Source organism: Diutina rugosa, assembly GCF_008704595.1.
Source record: "Diutina rugosa strain CBS 613 chromosome Unknown scaffold4_size502443, whole genome shotgun sequence".
Classification (NCBI taxonomy): Eukaryota; Fungi; Ascomycota; class Pichiomycetes; order Serinales; family Debaryomycetaceae; genus Diutina; species Diutina rugosa.
The window spans coordinates 482223-501639 of NW_022995100.1; the positions used below are offsets into that span (position 1 = coordinate 482223).

The following is a 19417-nucleotide window of genomic DNA, read 5'->3' on the forward strand; positions in this document are numbered from 1 at the left end:
ACGTCTCTCCGAAGTTCAAAGTGTTAAAATGTGTGCTGACATTTGCCTGGCTATACCTGATTTTCGCGGCTTCATTTTAGGGTGCTGCTTCGCTTCGTCAGCGTCAAGATAACTTCCGATCATGCCTGCAGGCCATTCAGGGCCCACGTTGTCCTGCCATCATATAAGATTAGAGGGTGACAGCTTCCTGATATAAAGGCTTTGTGCCTTGCGAGATAGCATTTGGTACTTACAGATGTGGCGGGGATACGGCCAATAATGGGGATTAAAAAGTTGTCGTTAGTCTTGGCATGCAATATTCATCTTCACTGTTTTCTAATGTCACCATGACATGGCAACCGAAGTGATGTTTGGCGGAGTTTGATTTGGTTAGCTGCCCGGTGCAAAATTACCCCACGAGGGTGAGGAAACCATTGCCACATTAGACAACATGTAGACGGAAACCGCCTACCGATGAGGCAATGACATTCCTCGAATTGTCAATTTAACTTTATGTACAATTTTGAACGATCAATATGTACGTTATTTGGGAAGCACACAATACACTAAGACAACTGAAGAAGTCCTGCCGCAGCTTCCAGCACTCATTTAGAATGAAAACTCGCAAGGTTATTTTGTTTTTCTTTGGTTACTGGAGGACACTGACGCGCACCAAAACATCACATCTTGTTAGCGCCACACAAATAATATGGCACCGAAAAGATACTTGCAAGACGGTAAGTAATTTCAAACTAAAAACGAATATCAAAAACTAACTATAGGGTTTGATCCTGGTACTTTGCGGGTGTCTGAGTTGCGGAAGATTTTGAAGGAACTTGAAATCAAGCATGCCCCAAATGCTAAGAAGAAGGAATTGGTCGCTATATTTAACGACCAAGTCACCCCAAAACTATCACAATTGCGTGAAAAACATGATCAACAAACTAGTGACGAGTCCCAGAGCGTTGATACCTCAACAGGTGGACAGCGAGTTGTCAAAACCAAAAAGCTTAAGCGGAGAGCTGAGGCTGATGCCCTTGATAAGCGAGTGGCAAAATTATCTAAACATGACACCAGCATCTCAGCCGATAATTCCCCCAATAATCAAAGAGTTCTGAATGCGTCTTTGAATTTTGATGATCTGAGTGATGATGAGTTCATCGAATCTTTGACACAAATTGTTAAACCCGTGACAACTCCTTCGCTGGTCAAAAAAGAAAACTCATTCTTTACAAATAAAACAGTGAAAGGAACTCCGGCACAATCACCGCTCGCAAACGCGGCTAAGGAATTCATTACAGCGCCGAAGAAACTGACACCATTGAAACTGACACCATCGAAACTGACACCATCGAAACTGACACTGACACCATCGAAACTGACACCATCGAAACTGACACCATCGAAACTGATCGAGGAAGAAGCTTCTGAATTTGACAAAGCGCGAAACGAAATAGTTTCATCACTGTTGCCCACACGTGCTTCTAATGCGTCATCGCCTGGCCCTACTCACCAAACTCCTCCAGGTAAAACCAAAGATCCCGTGAAACCCCATAGCTCAAATCCCTATTTGATGGAAACACCGAATGTGCGACTGCCGACGATACCATCTGTAGGCAACGCAAATGCATTGAACGAAAGATCATTGAAATTTACACGCAGACCTATAGTCAAGGGACATAGCGCAACTGTAATCTCTGACGACAACGACGAAAACGAAGCCGAAGTTGAAGACAGGTTGGGAAATGAAAACTACATTAAAGCACTCGAGGCCGAAAATGAAGTGGAGTTCGAGAGCGATGACTCGAGGAAGTATGCTGATTCACGAGGAAGCTCAAAAATCGAAGAACCTATGTCGAAACTCGGGTCTACCACATTGAAGCATGACAGATCCATCTTGCATCCTACACCAGTGAATACTTCAAAAAAGGTCGCCACTGTCAAGAAGACACCATCTCGGAATCTTGTGCAAGATATTGTTGATCTGAGCGATGAGGATTACGAAACGGATAACGACGACGCTGATACGAATCCTTTGAAGAGAGGAATTCCCAGACTTCTTTCAATCTTTGTTTGGACCCTTTTCATCATGGCATGGGCTTTTGGAGTCTGGTATCGGCAACAAATTTTCGTGGTTGGTTATTGTGACCATGCAGTATCTCACACTACATTTGGGAGCAGCTCCAATTCTGTGTTGCGCAATCTTGGGAAATGGCTAGACAACAACGCGCGCCCCCAGTGTGTCCCCTGCCCTCAACATGCGCGATGCTTTCCCAATTTGGAACTAGGCTGTTTTGAAGAGTTTACAGAATATGTCCCGTGGAACAATTGGCTATTCCCTACCAATAAAAGATGTGTCTCTGACACGAAAAGAGCCGAAAAAATCGTGCTCATGATTGAGAACGCTAAAGATCTTTTGCGTGAAAAAAATGCTAGGCGGCAATGTGGGAAATGTACTGATGACATTGAGGCGGGGATCACACTTTCGGATCTCCATGACTTCCTTCTAGAGATGAAAGCTCCATATATTCTGTTGGAGGAGTTTGAAGAGCTTTGGAATTCCTCAATTATTCAACTAGAAAAGGAGAAAGAAATCATTGTAAGGCAAGTATGTTGGACTGAGGCAAAGAAGTACTCCAATTTTCAATCAAATTTTACTAACCTTGAACAGACAAGAATTGCAAATCATTCTTCCAGAAAACTTAAAATATCTCGATCCGCTGACGAAGGCAAGGACGATAACCGCACGGAAAAAGTTTTTCGATCGACGTCCTTACGAAACCTCTCTCTTGGATGCCAGTTACGAAACAGTGTTGTTGGACTGATAGCACGCCACAAGGTAGAGGTCTTATTTTTGGTTACGATTGTAATACTCGTGAAGTTGATCAATTGGAAGTTGGTAAAATTCAGAGAAGAGAAAACAAAGTTGGATATCATATATAAAGATGTACTCAAGCGTCTTTATGGTAACGCCAAACGTGCCAAAACCGACCCCGATGTCATTCCCTATATTGGACTGGTGCAATTGAGGGATATTATTTTGGCTAATGAACAAAATCTCAAGCGGCGAGTTCAATTATGGAATAAGGTGATCACAAAAGTTGAGGCGAATACGAACATAAATTCGAAAGTAATCGAGGATCATGGTGAAATCTTTAAGGTGTGGCAGTGGGTAAGTGACGTTGATCACATTGATCATCAGTGGGTGTCGCCAAAGGGAATCAATTGAACTGTATAGTAATGCATGATGCCAGAGAATGAGAATTTCATGGCAAAATCTTTAGCAGTTGTAAGTGAAAGAATGTGGCGGAAATAATGATATTCGATTACGGAAGTACATCATGCTGACTATATACAAAATTAAAAACCCCTTTGCATGACATACTTTTTGTAGTCTCTACGTCTCATTTTCCCGGCATGATTGGTTTGAGCTCGCTTGGCAATCAGTCGTACTGTGTGAGCTATTTTATCATTCCCCACTGCAACGGAGGCGCGATGCAAATGGATTAACTCAGCCCAAGTCCATTTAAATTGCCACTCAGTGCTCAACAATATGGCACACGCGTCTTCAAGCAAATTCATCTGAGTCAAACTGTATATCATTGCGTTGGCAAATTGAAAGTCTTGTGAATCCTTAAAATCTCTTGGTAGTTGTTTGAATGCAGCAGTCTTCCTGAACTCACCTCTTTCTGTCCATATTTCACGAGCAAAGTCGTACTTCTTGTGTTTTCCTGCAGCCTTTAACGCTATCACGTAGATTAAAGAATTGCGAGAAACCTTGTGTTGCCTTTGAATATCATCAACTTCATCTAAAACCGGAGACTTTACCAACAGATTCATCTCTGACACCTCGTCCATCGAATTTAAGACAGCAGTATTATCATTCTCACTATCTGGTTGATCATCAACAGCAATGATTCGGTTGCGTGGTGCCCCACTTCTGTCCAAATATGTGGTGGATTTGTAGCGGTCAATAAATTCTCTAAGCAGACCAATTTCACTGGCAATGTTAAGATAGGAAGTGACATTTTCGCGAGTGATTACGTCGGGTCTTTTTATCAAATGGTAGGCCCAAATAGCACTTGATTCGGCCATCACTTCATCAGTAGTGACGAGATCAGATTTGGGCAAAAACGGCAAAACACCACCTGATGTAATCTCCAGGTCTTTTAAAACATTATTTCGGAAGGTTCGCCCATTCTTTACGCCAAACACACACGGCAATTCCGCCGATTGATGGTATTTCGCGTACGCTAACAACAAAAAACCAAAGCTTCTGACGGTTACTGTCTCAGAATTTATCAACTTGGAGTAAAGCGCACGAGACAACGATAAATCCCCATCCTTGGCAGCTAAATATATCATATACTCGTACAGCTCAAGAGTAGGTTCCCAGCCTTTATTGTAAATCTCAAACATAAACTCCCATGCTCTTGTCCGAAGTTGAGGACGACCCGAGCATCCTCGAGCAAGTGCTACAAGAATTGGTTGATTGAGTTCCACGTTGTCAGTGATCATTTCATGATAAAGATCGATTGCCTTTTCGACGTCATTATTGTTTACGTGAGACACAATAATATCTCGATACTCTCGGCTTCCTGGTTTAGTGGCTTTTGAAAAAAAACGCATTGTATCAAATATCTCCACAGCCTGCTTGTGATCTTTCAACCGATACACACAAGTGGAGAGCACATTGGTGTAAATTTTGGAGGAAGGTTCAATCTCGTGATTTTTCATCTCACGAAGAATAGCGTTGATCAGATCTAGCTCGCTAGCCTTGCCGTAAGCGACAACCATGGTCTCATAAGCACTCATTGGCAATGGTTTGTCAACTCCCACATGCTGACGAATTGTGCTCAAGCGCAGCTCAATGACCCCCATCGTTTGTGGAGAGACTACCGAACCAATAGCAAGGGCCTTGAGAAAGTGTGTTTGTACTGCAACCAGTGGCGAGTGACCTGCCTCTTTGTACATGTCTTCAATAATTCCAATCAAAGACTTCATAGCTTTAGGAGGGATAAGCTGCACAAATCGATTGGCCAGTTTGTTGCTGACACCAACAAAGCCCCCACATTGCTGCAAATGACCCACAACCATCGTCCAGTTTTGATGTTGCTTGTTTACGAGGAATCTCATCAAGTCTCCTAGACGAGATGCAATTTCGTCTGGAAGTTCAACCAGACTGGTGAGTACACTAGTCGTGGACACACAACCGACACCAGAATGAGTCGGAAGCGATCGCTTTCGCTGCAGTTCCTCTTCGCCAATAGCAATTCGTTCTTTCACTTGCCGAGATACTTCGGCTGTCATAAGTTTTAATTCATGAAGTCGCTCTTGATGCTTGCGTCGTTCATCATTATATTGTTTGCGCTTCAGTTCTTGTAAACTTCTCTGCGCCCGGTCATCGGAGGTTTCTGTCACTTGACGGTTGTATTTCCTTGGCACGGATTTCTTGCTTTTCGTAGCAACGGCGAATATCAGCCGTCTGAACTCGAAGCGGGTTTTATATAGAAAAGGTATTCGCATAGTGAGATCCAACCTGGCTGTCAGCGCGATGGCGTGCGGCTTTGAGCAGAGCGGAATATTTGCCCCCAAAACCAAGTCTCTAAACGAGGGTGGCATCAGACACTAGTCTAGTCGAAAAAAGAATCTCGAAGTGCAATACTAAAACTTACGTGGTCAAGTAGGTGGTCGATCGTGCTCAAAGCTTCCCAATAAACTGCTTAACCGACAGCGCAAAATCCGTTCTGTCTTGACTAATATCAGTATTGACTGCTCAAGCGTTATGCGGATTCAAATGTACGCTTTGAAGCTCGTTTATATCAGCCGCGATTAAAATTTTTTGAATTAATCCAGACGCGTTTTTTGCGCGTCCAACAACGTCATGCTGTTTGAACCTACTCAAGTCTTTGGTGCTCAAGTGCTCCCAGGGGAGACTCCGGATGACTCTCTGTTTAATGAAATCACCGCTGAGTTTCGGAAGTTTATCACTGAATTTCGCATTGCAAACTCATTCATATATCGTGAGCAGCTTCGTGAAAATCTCAGAATCAAAAGTTATTACCTTCGAGTGAATACAGAACATTTAATCTTGTACAATGAGGAGCTCAATAAGAAGCTTAGTGATGATCCTGGTGATATCATTCCCTTGTTTGAAGCAGCAATCACTACTGTGGCCAAAACTCTCACAATGATAGACAATGACACTCCAGTGAATGAGCGAGAATTTCCCACGTGCCAACTTCTTCTTGATCTGCGTGCTAACCATACTCCAGTGCGTGATTTAGATCTGGAGCATATTCTGAAAATTGTGAGAGTCCCGGGAATCATCATTAGCGCACTGGTGCTCTCACTGAGAGCAACAGTTGTACAACTTGTGTGCCGCAATTGCAAGCATCTCTATCGTATGCGTGTACCACCTGGGTTTGGTCCAATTCAATTGCCAACTAAATGTCAAGGTAATCACATCGACGATGCTCGTGAGAAGTGCCCTCCAGACCCTTACGTGATTGTCCATGATAAACTGACTTTCGTTGACCAACAGAGTCTTAAGCTCCAAGAAGCTCCGGATATGGTGCCAGTAGGAGAAATGCCTCGGCATATCATGCTCCAAGCCGATCGTTATATGACAAATCAGGTTGTTCCCGGTACGAGGGTCACCATTGTTGGTGTCTATAGCATTTACCAACTGCGACAGAAGGGTCGTGAAGGTTCCGGTGCTGTTGCGATCCGTAATCCATATTTGCGAATTCTTGGTATACAAACCGACGTGGACAGCACCCTCGGTGGAGGAGTTGTGTTTTCAGAAGAAGAGGAAGAGCGGTTTATACAACTTCTGCGTCATCCAAATTTGTATCAAGAGTTCACGAACTCTATTGCACCTTCAATTTATGGGAATGAAGATATCAAGCGAGCCATCGCTTGTTTGCTTTTAGGTGGTCTGAAGAAAATTTTGCCAGATGGCATGCGCCTCAGAGGGGATATAAATGTTTTATTGTTGGGTGACCCTGGTACAGCCAAGTCTCAGTTGCTTAAATTCGTCGAAAAGATTGCCCCAATTTCAGTTTATACTTCAGGGAAGGGGTCATCGGCGGCGGGTTTGACCGCTAGTGTTCAGCGTGACCCAACAACGCGTGATTTTTACCTCGAAGGAGGGGCTATGGTTCTTGCTGACGGTGGGGTCGTGTGTATCGATGAATTTGACAAAATGCGCGATGAAGATCGTGTGGCAATTCACGAGGCCATGGAACAGCAAACTATTTCGATCGCTAAAGCGGGTATTACAACGGTTTTGAACCTGCGTACCCTGGTGTTGGCTGCGGCAAATCCCATATTCGGTCGCTATGACGACATGAAACTGCCGGGAGAGAATATTGATTTTCAAACTACGATCTTGTCTCGTTTCGATATGATTTTTATTGTTAAGGATGTCCACAATGAGCTGCGAGATATCCTGATTGCTGAACATGTTATGAACGTCCATACTGGCAATCAAAGACAGAATCAAGAGAGTGAGGGTGAAATACCTGGTGATTTAATGAAACGCTATATTCAATATTGCAAGCTCAAATGTGCTCCTCGGTTATCAGCAGAAGCTCTGGAGAGATTGTCATCTCACTTCGTTCAAATTCGCCATCAATTGCAAGTGAGTGAACTGGAACAAAATGAACGACTGCTGATTCCCATTACAGTTCGTCAATTGGAGGCAATCATTCGAATAACCGAACTGTTGGCAAAATTAACTTTGAGTCCTGTCGCCACCGAGGAGCATGTTGAAGAAGCAATTCGTTTGTTTACCGCGTCAACTATGAACGCAGTTGAACAAGGTGTTGGACTGGGGACAAGTGGTAAAGACAATGCTGAAATCAGGCGTGCCCAAGATGAGATTTGTAAACGTTTACCTATGGGATGGTCTACGAACATTGCTACGTTACGGCGTGATCTTGTTGACCGTGGTCTGATAAGTAACGAGGCCTTAAACCGGGCGTTATACGTTATGGAGCGTTACGAGCAAATTAAGTTCAGACATCAAGGCCAAAACGTTTTGAGAGTCGGTATTTAGAAGTAGTTTCCAAATTTCCATTGATGATTCCGTAACATTAAACGTTACTTAAATGATGCAATAACGATCATGCTGAACTCAGCGTGGTATCTTTAATTTTGTTCTATGAGGCAAGGCGTTTATAGCGTATAGCGGGAAGACAAAATAAATATCACACGATTATCATGGCGAACCTTTAGTTATACGTAAAAACCATGTTTAGTCAATCTCTTTGTCTTTTTAGGTTGACTTTGTGGATTTCATGTGTATTGGTGTGAATGTAATTTTTCGAAGTAAAACTGATATTGTGAGCTAGTGCCACCCTCACTACTTCCCCGCCGCACAACGCATATCTCCTCGATGACCTGGGAAAACTTGGACCCATATGCCACGCTCGAGGTAGAGCATCTGGCCCTGCCTATAGAGATTAAGAGAGCATACAAACGTCTCAGTTTGCGGTGGCATCCCGACAAAAATAAAGATGCTCCCAAGGACGCTTTTGCCAAAGTCCAATTTGCTTACAAAGTCTTGAGTGATTCGAAAAGACGCAGGCTCTATGATGAGCTAGGTCGGTTAGACGAAGGAACTAATGATGACTTCGATTGGCTTAGCTTCTTCCAAGGGGTTGCTACCAAGATTTCTGTGGAATCGATTGAAGAAGACAGACGTCTTTATGTTGGTAGTGAAGAAGAGGCACGAGACATCATTGACAATTTCGTTTACTACGAAGGTGATTTTCTTCGGCTATTCGAGGTGATTCCCCATCTTGAGTTCACCGAAGAACTGGAAGAACGCGTGTTTAACATTGTCGAAGCAGAGATTGCCAAATTAGGACTTTCGAAGGAGATACTTAATCAATGGGAGAAATATCGCAAAAGTCGCAAAACCAAAGTCAAGAGAATGTTGAAGAAACTAGCAAAGGAAGCTAAGGAGGCGGAGACGCTCAAGAAACAAATTGAAGGGAAAGCAGATCTCAAGCTGTTGATACAACTGCGCAATAAAGCCAGGGCTGAAGATTTTATTGCTCACATGGAAGCCAAATATGGTGGGGGTAGAGGTAAGAAACGAACAGAACCTGCTGATGATGAATTCGAGCGCACGCAACGCCGCTTAAAGGCCAAAAAGGAGACAGCATAACATAGCATGGGTTTTAATAACGAATAAATCATGACATATTTTTTGAATTCTGTAAAGTTCCCAAAAGAGCAATGTACACGTTGATATCGAGTTACTCGAAACTGATCAATGCTTCATAGCTAAATCGTAATCAATGTGCAGGGTATGATCTCAATTTCGGAGACGGATCAGAATGACTCGAGATCAAAGCTAATGATTTTGAGCGTTGTTCCAAGATCATATAATGCGATCCCTTCGCGTACCTAAAGCAAAATGCGGCTAATGGCATTCAAGCGAAGGATTTGACCATTTTACTAATATCAATAAGCTGAGGTTGTCCCTTTGAATGAATTCACAATGCCTTTCAACGCATTATGATGTGATGATAACATCTTGTAAACATGGACAGAAAGACAGGTTAGCGTTACGAACAGAGTTTCATATACCGACTGCCAACCTCCTACCAATTTGAATTCATCGAACAATGACAGTAAAAGTAATCGTGTTACGGATTTGGACCTTGTTCAGTTGTTCGTGATGTATTCGTCAGTTTGAGTGTCACACCCTCACTAGCGCGCACAAATAACAACTCATTCTAGTATATCGTAACATACTTTCAACTTGCGGTCGAAGCTCACATGGACGAACGGGGGCTGCGGAAGCTGGTGTTTCATAAAGGCATCAAGCGGCTCGGCAAGCTGGCCCTGATTCTCAATTTTGATAAGACGCTTGGTGAAGGCACAACTGAGCATTTTGCTGCCATCGGATACGATTCAGCCAAAGCCCTGGCAAAGCCGCTTCCAATACATCGAATCAGTGATGAAGAGTACAGGTTATTAGACTCTCCTCCACATTTGTCGCAAGGTCCATACAGGGCTCTGATGGGACTGACTCTGCTGGGGCTGTTGATGACGAGGCGTCCGACCCTAGGTCTGTTAGGACTGGTCGGCCCATACCAAGCTAATGCAGAGATGGTTGATCATGATAAATTCAGCTCATCAGCCGATTTGGCCGAGAAAGGGCTTCATCTAGCTGGTTACGGACTTGATCCTCCCCCTGACCCAGTTTTGCGACATTCGCTGACCACACTGGCACTGCTGCTAGGACTGCGACAAACTCAAAACACCGCAATGCTGATGCCGGACCTGGAAACGGTTGATCAAATGTTTGAACGCCTTTTAGTTGTAAGGGTATTCAGTGAGAAAGCAATGCGTACATTACGTGATCAGGGCACAAGACGCAAGTGGGATATGCTCGTACGCGAATCCCAAACAAATCCGCTGTTTGACCTAGCTCAATTACGTCGACTGATCGCCCCAGCAGAACATCGAAGCTTGGTAGATGACAAACGAAAGCTTCAAAAGCAGGCGCTGAGCTACAATTTGTTGCTGCGTATCACCAAAAAGCAAGCCCTTCTGAAAGAGGAAGCAGCAGAGAAGCGCAAAATACGCGAAGGTACACCCGAATGGTATGTTGCAAAAATCATGAGCAACAAGCTATCTTCCAAAGAATTCAGAAAGTTGGAAAAGAAACTCGTGGAAAACCTGTATCTGACCAAATATCACCAGCTGTGGGTGCAAGGTTTTACTGGAGCTCAAGGTGAGCTGGCGTTGTCTGTGGTTTTACTGCGAATCAATAAGAAGCTGATCAAGCTGAATGACGAGTTGGAGATGGAGTTTGTCATTGTCAAATGTTTGAAGCATATAATTAATGCTGAGAGACTCGAAATACAAGAGTTGGGTGACGAGCTGTTGACTCTCGGGATTTCCAACAATAAACCACATGTGATCAAACTGATGATATTTCTGCTTACGAGTCCACGCATTAGTACGCGCAAACTAGTCACAGAGGTAATGATCTTTTTGCTGTATTACAAAGATCATGAATTCCTATCTCATATTCTTGAAGCTATGCATGCATTACAGGATCTCAAAGGTGATTTAGTACGATTTCAACCATGGCTTGCGCTGTTGCTGAATTCTCTTGAACAACACTTTAAACTGGGTGACCGGTTTCATCAGGATCTGGTTTTCAAGGATTACGCCCTCACACTGCTTTTATTAATCAACCTGATTGTTGAGGGTACCACACTGATTCGTCATCGTGTATCGCTTAGACGAGAGTTCAATGATCTGAAGATTATTGATGTATTTGAGAAGTTGAAACAGCTTGGTGATGAACGCATTTTGGAGGAAGTTGATAAGTATGAGGTCTTCGCTGAGGAGGATTACAATGAATATACTCAAGGTGGCATCCTGACTAGTTACCTGACAAGCGCTCAAGCACTGGCTATTTCACTGCTGGCACCTGATCTGCTTGTCCCTCAACTGGAAAGTGGGCTGTCACTCCACTTTTACCTGAACCCGACCAGTGCTCCCCTGGTGCCATCTCTTGTACCTGAGCAAATGGGACTCGACCCACTTCTTCAAGATATCTTAAAATTGTACTATCATGGACTTAAGCTGGATGCACCAGACGTGAGCGAGCAGTTCATGAGAGCAATCTTCGCTCAAATTAGTACCTTGAAGCAACGGGCACAGTACAATGAGGAGGAATTGAATCGTCAACTTCGTGTTCTTGATCATGTGGTACTTCAAGTAACAGATCGTGATCCCAAAATTGCGAAGGTGTATCAAAGGATGGCTGAGAATGATGCTGAAATTGAGCGCCGTGTACTGGTACTGACCCTGGCAAACGACGGATCCCTGGTTGGAGATTCGCTGTTTGCGGTTCTGGCAGATTTTATCAACGAATTGGAGCGTATGTTTTCTGCCCGCAGTGCCAAAAATGGACGTCAATTGAACAAAGTCGTTTTTGACACTACCATCAAGGAGGCTCTGGTCGCACTGGGTGCGACGCTGATGCTGGAGGCAAGTGATGCAGGGAGTGTAACCCAAAGCGAAGAGGCACGCCGTTCAGCTCGTCGCCGACGCTGGCATGAAAACACGAAGCCATTGCCGGCACCCCCAGCTCCGCCAATACCAGGATTTCTTTATGATGATTGGACCGAGTCACAAGGAACGCAAATTCTGCCTGGTCCTGACATTCTTTCGCCTTTGTCTCCCGAGGACAATGCGGTACCCACGTTTGAAGACTTTGAAGTACTGTTTGTTGATGTGGACGACAGTGGAGCTATGTGGGCTGACCCCGAAAGTCCTGTTGGCGTAATGGAGGAACCAGTTAATGCTTCAATACTTGATTCATTTGAGGAGGAGTCCAAGACGTCACGTTTCAACAAGGGTAGCAAGGACAATTTGGAGCGTTCATCTTCATCGGGCTCGGAACCAAATATTGGAAAGGCACCTAAGTTCGCTCCTCTTGAGACTCTTGAACTGCCACGGTTGCCGCTGCGAAGTGAACGCCGCAAGCCTCAACTTGATCGTCTTAGTGTTGAGGATGTTGAAGCACTGAACCGGTCTCTGGCATTTATCATCGATCCAGACGTGCAACGTAAGATTCAAGAGCGACTTCTGATGCTGAAGATAAAGGTATTCCAAAAACTGGGAGTATCTTCGACACCACCTATTCTGCTTAGTGTGAACACAAGCTTTGCTGGTAAGAATACTTCTCCATGCCTACTGTCGCCGAAGGAAGAAACGCCCACCCAATCCGGAAGACGTCTGCGGAGACGGGAAACAGCATTCGATCGTATGCGCCGGGAACGCGAGCAACGATTGGCCGCAGAGGATGCAGCGCGTTTGTCAGGACAGCTGGCGTCCCTGGCGCTGCCCTCGGCGAAGAGCTCGCCTCGATTGGCACTGCCAGTGCAATTGCGCGACCCGCCACTGCGCACTGCGGCGAGAATAGCAGCTCAACAATCCGCGCTGCCAGAGCTCCCTCCATGGAGTGGTGAACGGTACCTGGGACTCTACGAAAAGTTCGATTCTCCAGATGACGTCAATATTCCGCCCAATAATGTACCTGAATTTGTTGAAAGCGGCCTCGCACCGATGGAAACATCACTGCCCCGGGAGTCTCAGCTGGCCTTGAACGAACCGATTGTGTTTTACGAAGTTCTGGATGAGGATGACACTGTTGATCACTCAACTCCTCATCAACGTTCGAATGAAACTCTGAAGAGACTTCTGCTCATGTTGGGTCGAGAGCGTCTGAACCGCCGTACACTGGCTTTGTCATTGGCTCAACAGCGGTTCAATTCTGTTGATAAAGAAGCCACGAGTCAATTGGGAGTCCTGCCAGATGAACCGATTTTGGTTACTTCATCCGGAACTGCCAGCGACCACGATGATTCATTTTTGTTTAATGAGGAACCCAGACAATTCCCTCGACTCAGGAAGAAATCGCTGAAGTCGGTAGCAATTGGAACCCTGCCTTTGAAAGATCAGTCGCGAGGTATAACGGTAGGTACTCTGCCTATAAGAGAGACGGTTGCCTCAGGGACTCTGCCAGTCCATACAGCCTACAGGGGCCTGATTAAACTGCCTATCAAAGAAAGATTATCGGAGCCTATAAAAATGGAGATTGGGCTTTCACCTATTCGCACTCGTGACGCTCTGCCCAAGGTCGACAAGTCTTCAAAATTTGCAGAGCTTCACCTGCCTAATTTATCTCTGCCACCTCCCCCATCTGCGCCTGCAAGTACCACATCAAATGCAGCCCCTCCTCCTCCGCCTCCCCCAATTCCAGGATTTTTGGGCGGTGGTTCAGGAGCCGCGAGTGGCTCAATACCACCACCACCGCCGCCGCCGCCTCCTCCTCCTCCTCCTCCTCCTCCCCCGGTGCCTGGTTTCCTTGGGAATTTGCTGGACGCATCTTCAGCAAGTACATCTCATGGGGCACCTCCGCCTCCACCTCCGCCTCCACCGCCTGTGAACCTTTTTGATACCACTGTCGATTCATCCAAAGCCTCTGCTGCAGGATCAGCGAGCCCTACTGAGGATGATCCACTACAATCTTTGGCAATTAGACCCAAGCAAAAGCTCAAACAAATGCATTGGGACAAAATTGATGACATCGAAAAGACTTTCTGGACCGACATTGAACATGGCAAGCTTTCTGATCGCTTACTAGAAAAGGGCATTTTAAACGAGGTCGAGCAAGTATTTGTTGCAAAGCTGCTGGTGGTGAAGCGGAAGAAAGAGCCAGTTTCGTCGAAGGTAGGTACGAAGCCCCAGAAGGTGCTGTTTTTGCAAAGGGACCTAGCCCAACTGTTTGGAATCAATATGCATATGTTTTCGTCGATCGAGCCCATGGATTTGGTACTCAAGGTTCTTCATTGCGACAAAGATGTTTTGGAAAATGTACTGGTACTTGAATTTTTCAATCAAGAGCTGCTAACGGATTTCTCCGATCAGCTTAGACGACAACTCATGCCCTACCTGACAGACTATTCTGGAGGTAATCCCAAACCACCGAAGCAAAGTCCGGACGAACTTGAGCGTGCTGATCGATTATTCCTTGAGCTCTGTTACAATTTAAGTCACTATTGGAAACTGCGTTCGCGGGCACTCTTACTCACGCAAACGTATTCTCGAGACTATCTGGACTTGTGTAATAAGCTAGATCTCATTGAAAAGGCTACAATGCAATTGAAATCGCTGCAGCTGTTGAAGAACGTTCTTGGAATCATCAGACTGGTGGGAAATTTTATGAACGACACCCTGAAGCAAGCTATGGGCTTCAAACTAGATACGTTGCAGCGGCTTAAGTTCATGAAAGATGACAAGAATGCGCTGAACTTTTTGCATTACATCGAGAAAATCATTCGTAACGAGTTTCCTGAATACGGTCTGTTCGTTGACGATTTAGCTGTGCTTCAACATGTCCACAACATACTGATTGAGCAAATGGATCAGGATTGCAAGGATTTTGAGCGCATCATTAATAACGTACTGATGCTGATTACAAAAGGAAATTTGCTGGATCCGCTGCGCTTCCATCCAGAAGATAAGGTGTTGAAAGCTGTCGTAGGTCCTATGGAAAAGGCAAGACTCAAAAATCTGATTCTACAAACGAGGTGGGAGCTGGTGCTAAGCGATTTCAAAGGAGTAATGGAGCTTTTTGGTGAAAATGCTAATGAAGCAAATTCCAGAAACTCTTTCTTATCCAAATTCGTCGTGTTCATCAATGATTTTAAGAAAGCTCACGTTGAGAATATCCAGAGAGAAGAAGAACAGCGTGTGTATGAAGCAAGAAAGCGAATGATAGAGGAGCTGAAGTTGAAAAAGCGCAAGACTGAGGAGTCAGTTGAGGAAGACGTCAAGATACTGCCTACTCAGTCAACGTCTAAAAACTCTGAGGATGAGGGAGAAAGCAACGGCGATGATGAAGCAAATACGCTGAGAATGCTGACTAACAGTGACGTTATCGACACTTTACTTGAGCGACTCAAACTGAGCAACCCGAGGGGGCTGCTGGCAGCAAAAGATCGTCGCTCTAAGAATCGCCGCTCAAAAGCAATGTCATTTTATGGGCTCCCCGCACAAAATGAGGAAGAATCAGAACAAACATCTTCCAACAAAGAGTACGATCTGGTAAATGCTTTAAAGAAGCGCATGACAACGCGAAAGAGGGATGCAAATAAAGATGACGGCGATGGAAATGCAGATCTGATTTATTTAAGAACTCAGGCAATGTTAAACCAGCTTCGTACATAATGACTTTATGAGCTATAGATGTCTAGTCTATTCGACAAGACAATAAACGGAGTTAAAAATGGCATAAAATCTAAAACACGTTTGGGATAACTGAAACAGGTGGAACGGGATAGTACAAGTTCGTTCTTTATTCGAGTGTAGTTTCTAGATACTAAAACTGATCAGATTCATTTCTATACAAACTAAAGATACACTTTCTACGCTACCTGAGCGTGTTCTTGCAAATACTTTTGCTTTTGCTTTTGTCGTACTTCAGGGTTCCCATTCAACGGGCCATTGATCATCTCATCAGTAACACCATTGGAGATAAGCGTACGCCAATTGCGCTTGTTCTCGAACCCATTTTGAGCAAACTGATAATCCATAATCTTCTTGACAATATCTTCCTGAGAATTGGCAACAAATGGGCCATGATGAACCAGATGCTGATCCAACTTTTGTCCCCCGACGAGTATGAACTCAGTCTCGCCTGTGGAGCTCCCACTTATGATATCACCATCTTGATTGAAAAAGACATTGTCATACTGTCTCACTGGAGTGTTACCTATTTTCAACCCCAGACCTTTCATATTGTACAAAAAGTAGTTGAACTCGGGGTTGACTTCTTGTGAAAATTTGGCACCTGGTTTCAAGATGAAGTGGTAAAAGTCGACGGGAGTATATGCTAGTTCTTTAATGGACTCAACACCATACAGCTTCCCCGATATAACCTTCACATGTACCAAACCGTCCTCAGTTGTATAAGTGGGAATTTCCCACTCTCTCAAATCACGGTATCGAGGTGGACAGCTTTTCAAATCGGCAGGAAGATCAACCCACAACTGAAGCAATTGCGCTGATGACCCATCTTTCCCTTCAACGGGCATTTCCAGGTGCACGATTCCTTTACCAGCAGTCATGAATTGAAGATCACCCGGATACAACATACCTTTAGACCCGGTGAAGTCTTCGTGACAAATCAGACCCAGCAAACAGTACGTAATGGTTTCCTGACCACTGTGGGGGTGTTCTGGGAACCCAGCTGGGCCATTTGACTTGAAGTGATCAAACATTAAAAACGGGTTAAACTCCCGTGTTTCGAAGTTGCCGATCAGCCGCCTAACCCGGGCTCCCACACCTTCACTTTGTTCAATACCTTCAACAACTTTCTCGATAGTTCTTTCCTTCGTCATGTAATTAACACTCTTTGGATGTGTCTGATTGGCATCTGATCATTATATATCGCATGGTTACTATTGTGCCAATAATAACTTAGTGATCATCAATCAAAAATGAGTAATGGCTATATACAGGAATCTGTGACGAAATTGTTGTAAGCGGGATAGCACGAAGTTTCACGGTCCTTAATGTGGTATTTGAGTCGCAGAATCACACTTCAAATGCATATGTCATTATCTTGATCATTTAAGAGGCCGGATTAAGTTCATTGCATTCACTTCGGCAAGTAGAGAAAGACGTATTTTCTAGTTTTTTGTAGCAGGTGTCTCAAAGTTGAACATCTACTATAACTATTTCGAATTTGCTAACTATCTTCGGGGTCATCTCACCCAAAGACAATTTCTGTAACCATCTTGAATCATAGTCAGAATAGGCATGACCAACATGTTCAAAGAGCGTACAGCTGGCAATCAGCTTGGACAATGAATTGAATCAATGGTGAATCATTAGCCTGAAATCAGGCGCAACGGTGATGTTCATTCTATATTATCATGTATAACGTGAGGAAAATCTGATAGTCGTCTTAATTCCTGTTCAGTTTTTCACGGTGAAACTAAATAAATATGACTAGATCACAAAGAGTTGAACAGTTCCAAATCGTTTGAAACCCTATCCCGAGTTTACGTTTTATATCATTAACCATTCTTCGACGCTGCCGATTCTTGAATAGGCATTGCCTCAGACGAGACACGCGAAATTGAAAAACACTTATCGTACGAGGAATCGCAATATTCTTTCAGCTAACTATATGTACGAACCGGAAACTTCATTTGTGTGCTACATCAGACTTAGAAGGGGGTTGCTGAAAGTTTGGAGAAATGCAAATGGTCGTCTCATCAAATTTAAGCGCATGAGTCATATGCACTCTCGAATATAATTTATAGTTTGAAAACGTGACAAGTCAGGTGAGCATCAATTTCAACACCATGCCGTACCAGAAAGTGTTGACTCCCTATGTCAAGCTGATTATGCTTGATAATCTCACTCCTACAGACTTATCCACTGTCATCAGAACCGCTCTTCGAGGTGTTTGCTCGGATGTTGAGCTTGCGCTGTTTCTAACGGCTCTCTCGATGAAGGGTCTCAACACCCAAGCTGAATACATTGCCGCCGCTGTCGCTACTGTCCTTGAGTTCGCCCATATCGTACCCGCTGAGGAGCTTCACGAAGATGGTTACGTTGACATTGTTGGGACCGGTGGTGACGGCCAGAACACTTTCAATGTTCTGACTCTGTCAGCTATCGTGGCTGCCGGAATGGGCTTGCAAGTATGTAAGCATGGAGGTAAAGCTCTGACATCCACGTCTGGCTCCGGAGATCTCCTTAAGTGCCTTGGTGTGCCTTTGATGCACGTAACATCGAAAACTACTCCTGAAATTGTGAAGAAATCTAAGTTTTGCTTTTTATTTGCACCGGCGTTTCATCCTGTGATGGGAAAAGTCGCAAATGTTAGAGCTCAAATGAGTATACCTACTATATTCAATGTGCTTGGCCCGCTTATCAATCCAGTTCCTATTAAAGCCCGGATTCTTGGAGTTTACTCCAAAGAGTTAGGAGAGTCTTACGCCAAAGCTGCAGCTCAGCTTAATCGTCAGCATAAGTGTCACCATCGAACCATGGTTGTCCATGGCGATGTGTGCCTTGATGAAATCTCACCAATTGGAATTACCCACTACTGGATGGTGGATCAAGATGGTGAAATTACTCGTGGCACTCTTTCTCCTGGGGACTTTGGACTTGAAGAGCATTCTCTTGACACCGTACGGCTGGGCACACCAGAGGAGAACGCCAACGTTCTTTACCACATCTTACGCCAAGACTCTAGTGAATATACCATTAAGGACAAAGATAATCACCCGTTAGTGGATTACATTTTGATGAATTCTGCTGCATTAGCATATGTCGCTGGAATCGCAGATGATTGGAAACACGGAGTGGAGTTGGCTAAGGACCTGATCAGTTCACACGCTGCTTTGAACTCTTTAGAAACTTTTAAACAAGCGGTGGCAGAGGTTGAACCTGAAGCAATTTACCAATGATGTATTTGCCGACGCATGAGGTAACCTATATGTGTGTTCCTAGTAAATGCCATAATCATGTATACTGACGTTTGGTTTGCAACAAAAATCATGCTATTGACGTAGACAATGTAATTGCTCATACCAAATTGTTGGAAGTGTGTTTGGCTTGAACCACGTGTTAGGCGGGCGACCCAGTTTGACGTCAGGACTTCATATAACAAATTCTGTGTTACAATACATCCAGAGCAGTGTAACTAAATCTTCGCTTCGCACTTCCCTCATCACCAGTTTAAGATAACCACCATACTTATTATTTCACTTTACTCTATGCAAAATTAAGACCAACAAGAGTGATCGCCTATCTTGTCACGGATCACTCAAATTGAAGTGCAACGACGAATGTTATCCGCTTCAACACAATCCCA

The 19417-nt window shown here is 44.3% G+C and overlaps 7 protein-coding genes across 7 annotated transcripts; 5 read left to right on the top strand and 2 right to left on the bottom strand. All coding sequences in view use genetic code 12, as the record gives it.

Moving 5' to 3' along the window:
* Window positions 1-593: 593 nt before the first annotated feature.
* DIURU_001729 (uncharacterized protein) lies at window positions 594-3208 on the top strand (the record flags this gene model as incomplete). Its single annotated transcript, XM_034154304.1, has 2 exons — window positions 594-716; window positions 803-3208. The coding sequence occupies 2 exons, from the start codon at window positions 594-596 to the stop codon at window positions 3206-3208; spliced, it is 2529 nt and encodes an 842-aa protein (XP_034013687.1).
* A 131-nt stretch (window positions 3209-3339) lies between these two features.
* Window positions 3340-5289, bottom strand: DIURU_001730 (uncharacterized protein; the record flags this gene model as incomplete). Its single annotated transcript, XM_034154306.1, has 1 exon — window positions 3340-5289. The coding sequence occupies one exon, from the start codon at window positions 5287-5289 to the stop codon at window positions 3340-3342; it is 1950 nt and encodes a 649-aa protein (XP_034013688.1).
* A 574-nt stretch (window positions 5290-5863) lies between these two features.
* Window positions 5864-8041, top strand: CDC46 (MCM DNA helicase complex subunit; the record flags this gene model as incomplete). Its single annotated transcript, XM_034154307.1, has 1 exon — window positions 5864-8041. One exon carries the CDS (start codon window positions 5864-5866, stop codon window positions 8039-8041), a length of 2178 nt encoding a protein of 725 aa, XP_034013689.1.
* Window positions 8042-8380: 339 nt separating this feature from the next.
* DIURU_001732 (uncharacterized protein) lies at window positions 8381-9157 on the top strand (the record flags this gene model as incomplete). Its single annotated transcript, XM_034154308.1, has 1 exon — window positions 8381-9157. One exon carries the CDS (start codon window positions 8381-8383, stop codon window positions 9155-9157), a length of 777 nt encoding a protein of 258 aa, XP_034013690.1.
* A 617-nt stretch (window positions 9158-9774) lies between these two features.
* On the top strand, window positions 9775-15753 carry BNR1 (Bnr1p; the record flags this gene model as incomplete). Its single annotated transcript, XM_034154309.1, has 1 exon — window positions 9775-15753. One exon carries the CDS (start codon window positions 9775-9777, stop codon window positions 15751-15753), a length of 5979 nt encoding a protein of 1992 aa, XP_034013691.1.
* A 197-nt stretch (window positions 15754-15950) lies between these two features.
* Window positions 15951-16925, bottom strand: DIURU_001734 (pirin family protein; the record flags this gene model as incomplete). The annotated part of the gene is made up of 1 exon (XM_034154310.1): window positions 15951-16925. One exon carries the CDS (start codon window positions 16923-16925, stop codon window positions 15951-15953), a length of 975 nt encoding a protein of 324 aa, XP_034013692.1.
* A 972-nt stretch (window positions 16926-17897) lies between these two features.
* TRP4 (anthranilate phosphoribosyltransferase) lies at window positions 17898-19010 on the top strand (the record flags this gene model as incomplete). The annotated part of the gene is made up of 1 exon (XM_034154311.1): window positions 17898-19010. The coding sequence occupies one exon, from the start codon at window positions 17898-17900 to the stop codon at window positions 19008-19010; it is 1113 nt and encodes a 370-aa protein (XP_034013693.1).
* Window positions 19011-19417: the final 407 nt, after the last annotated feature.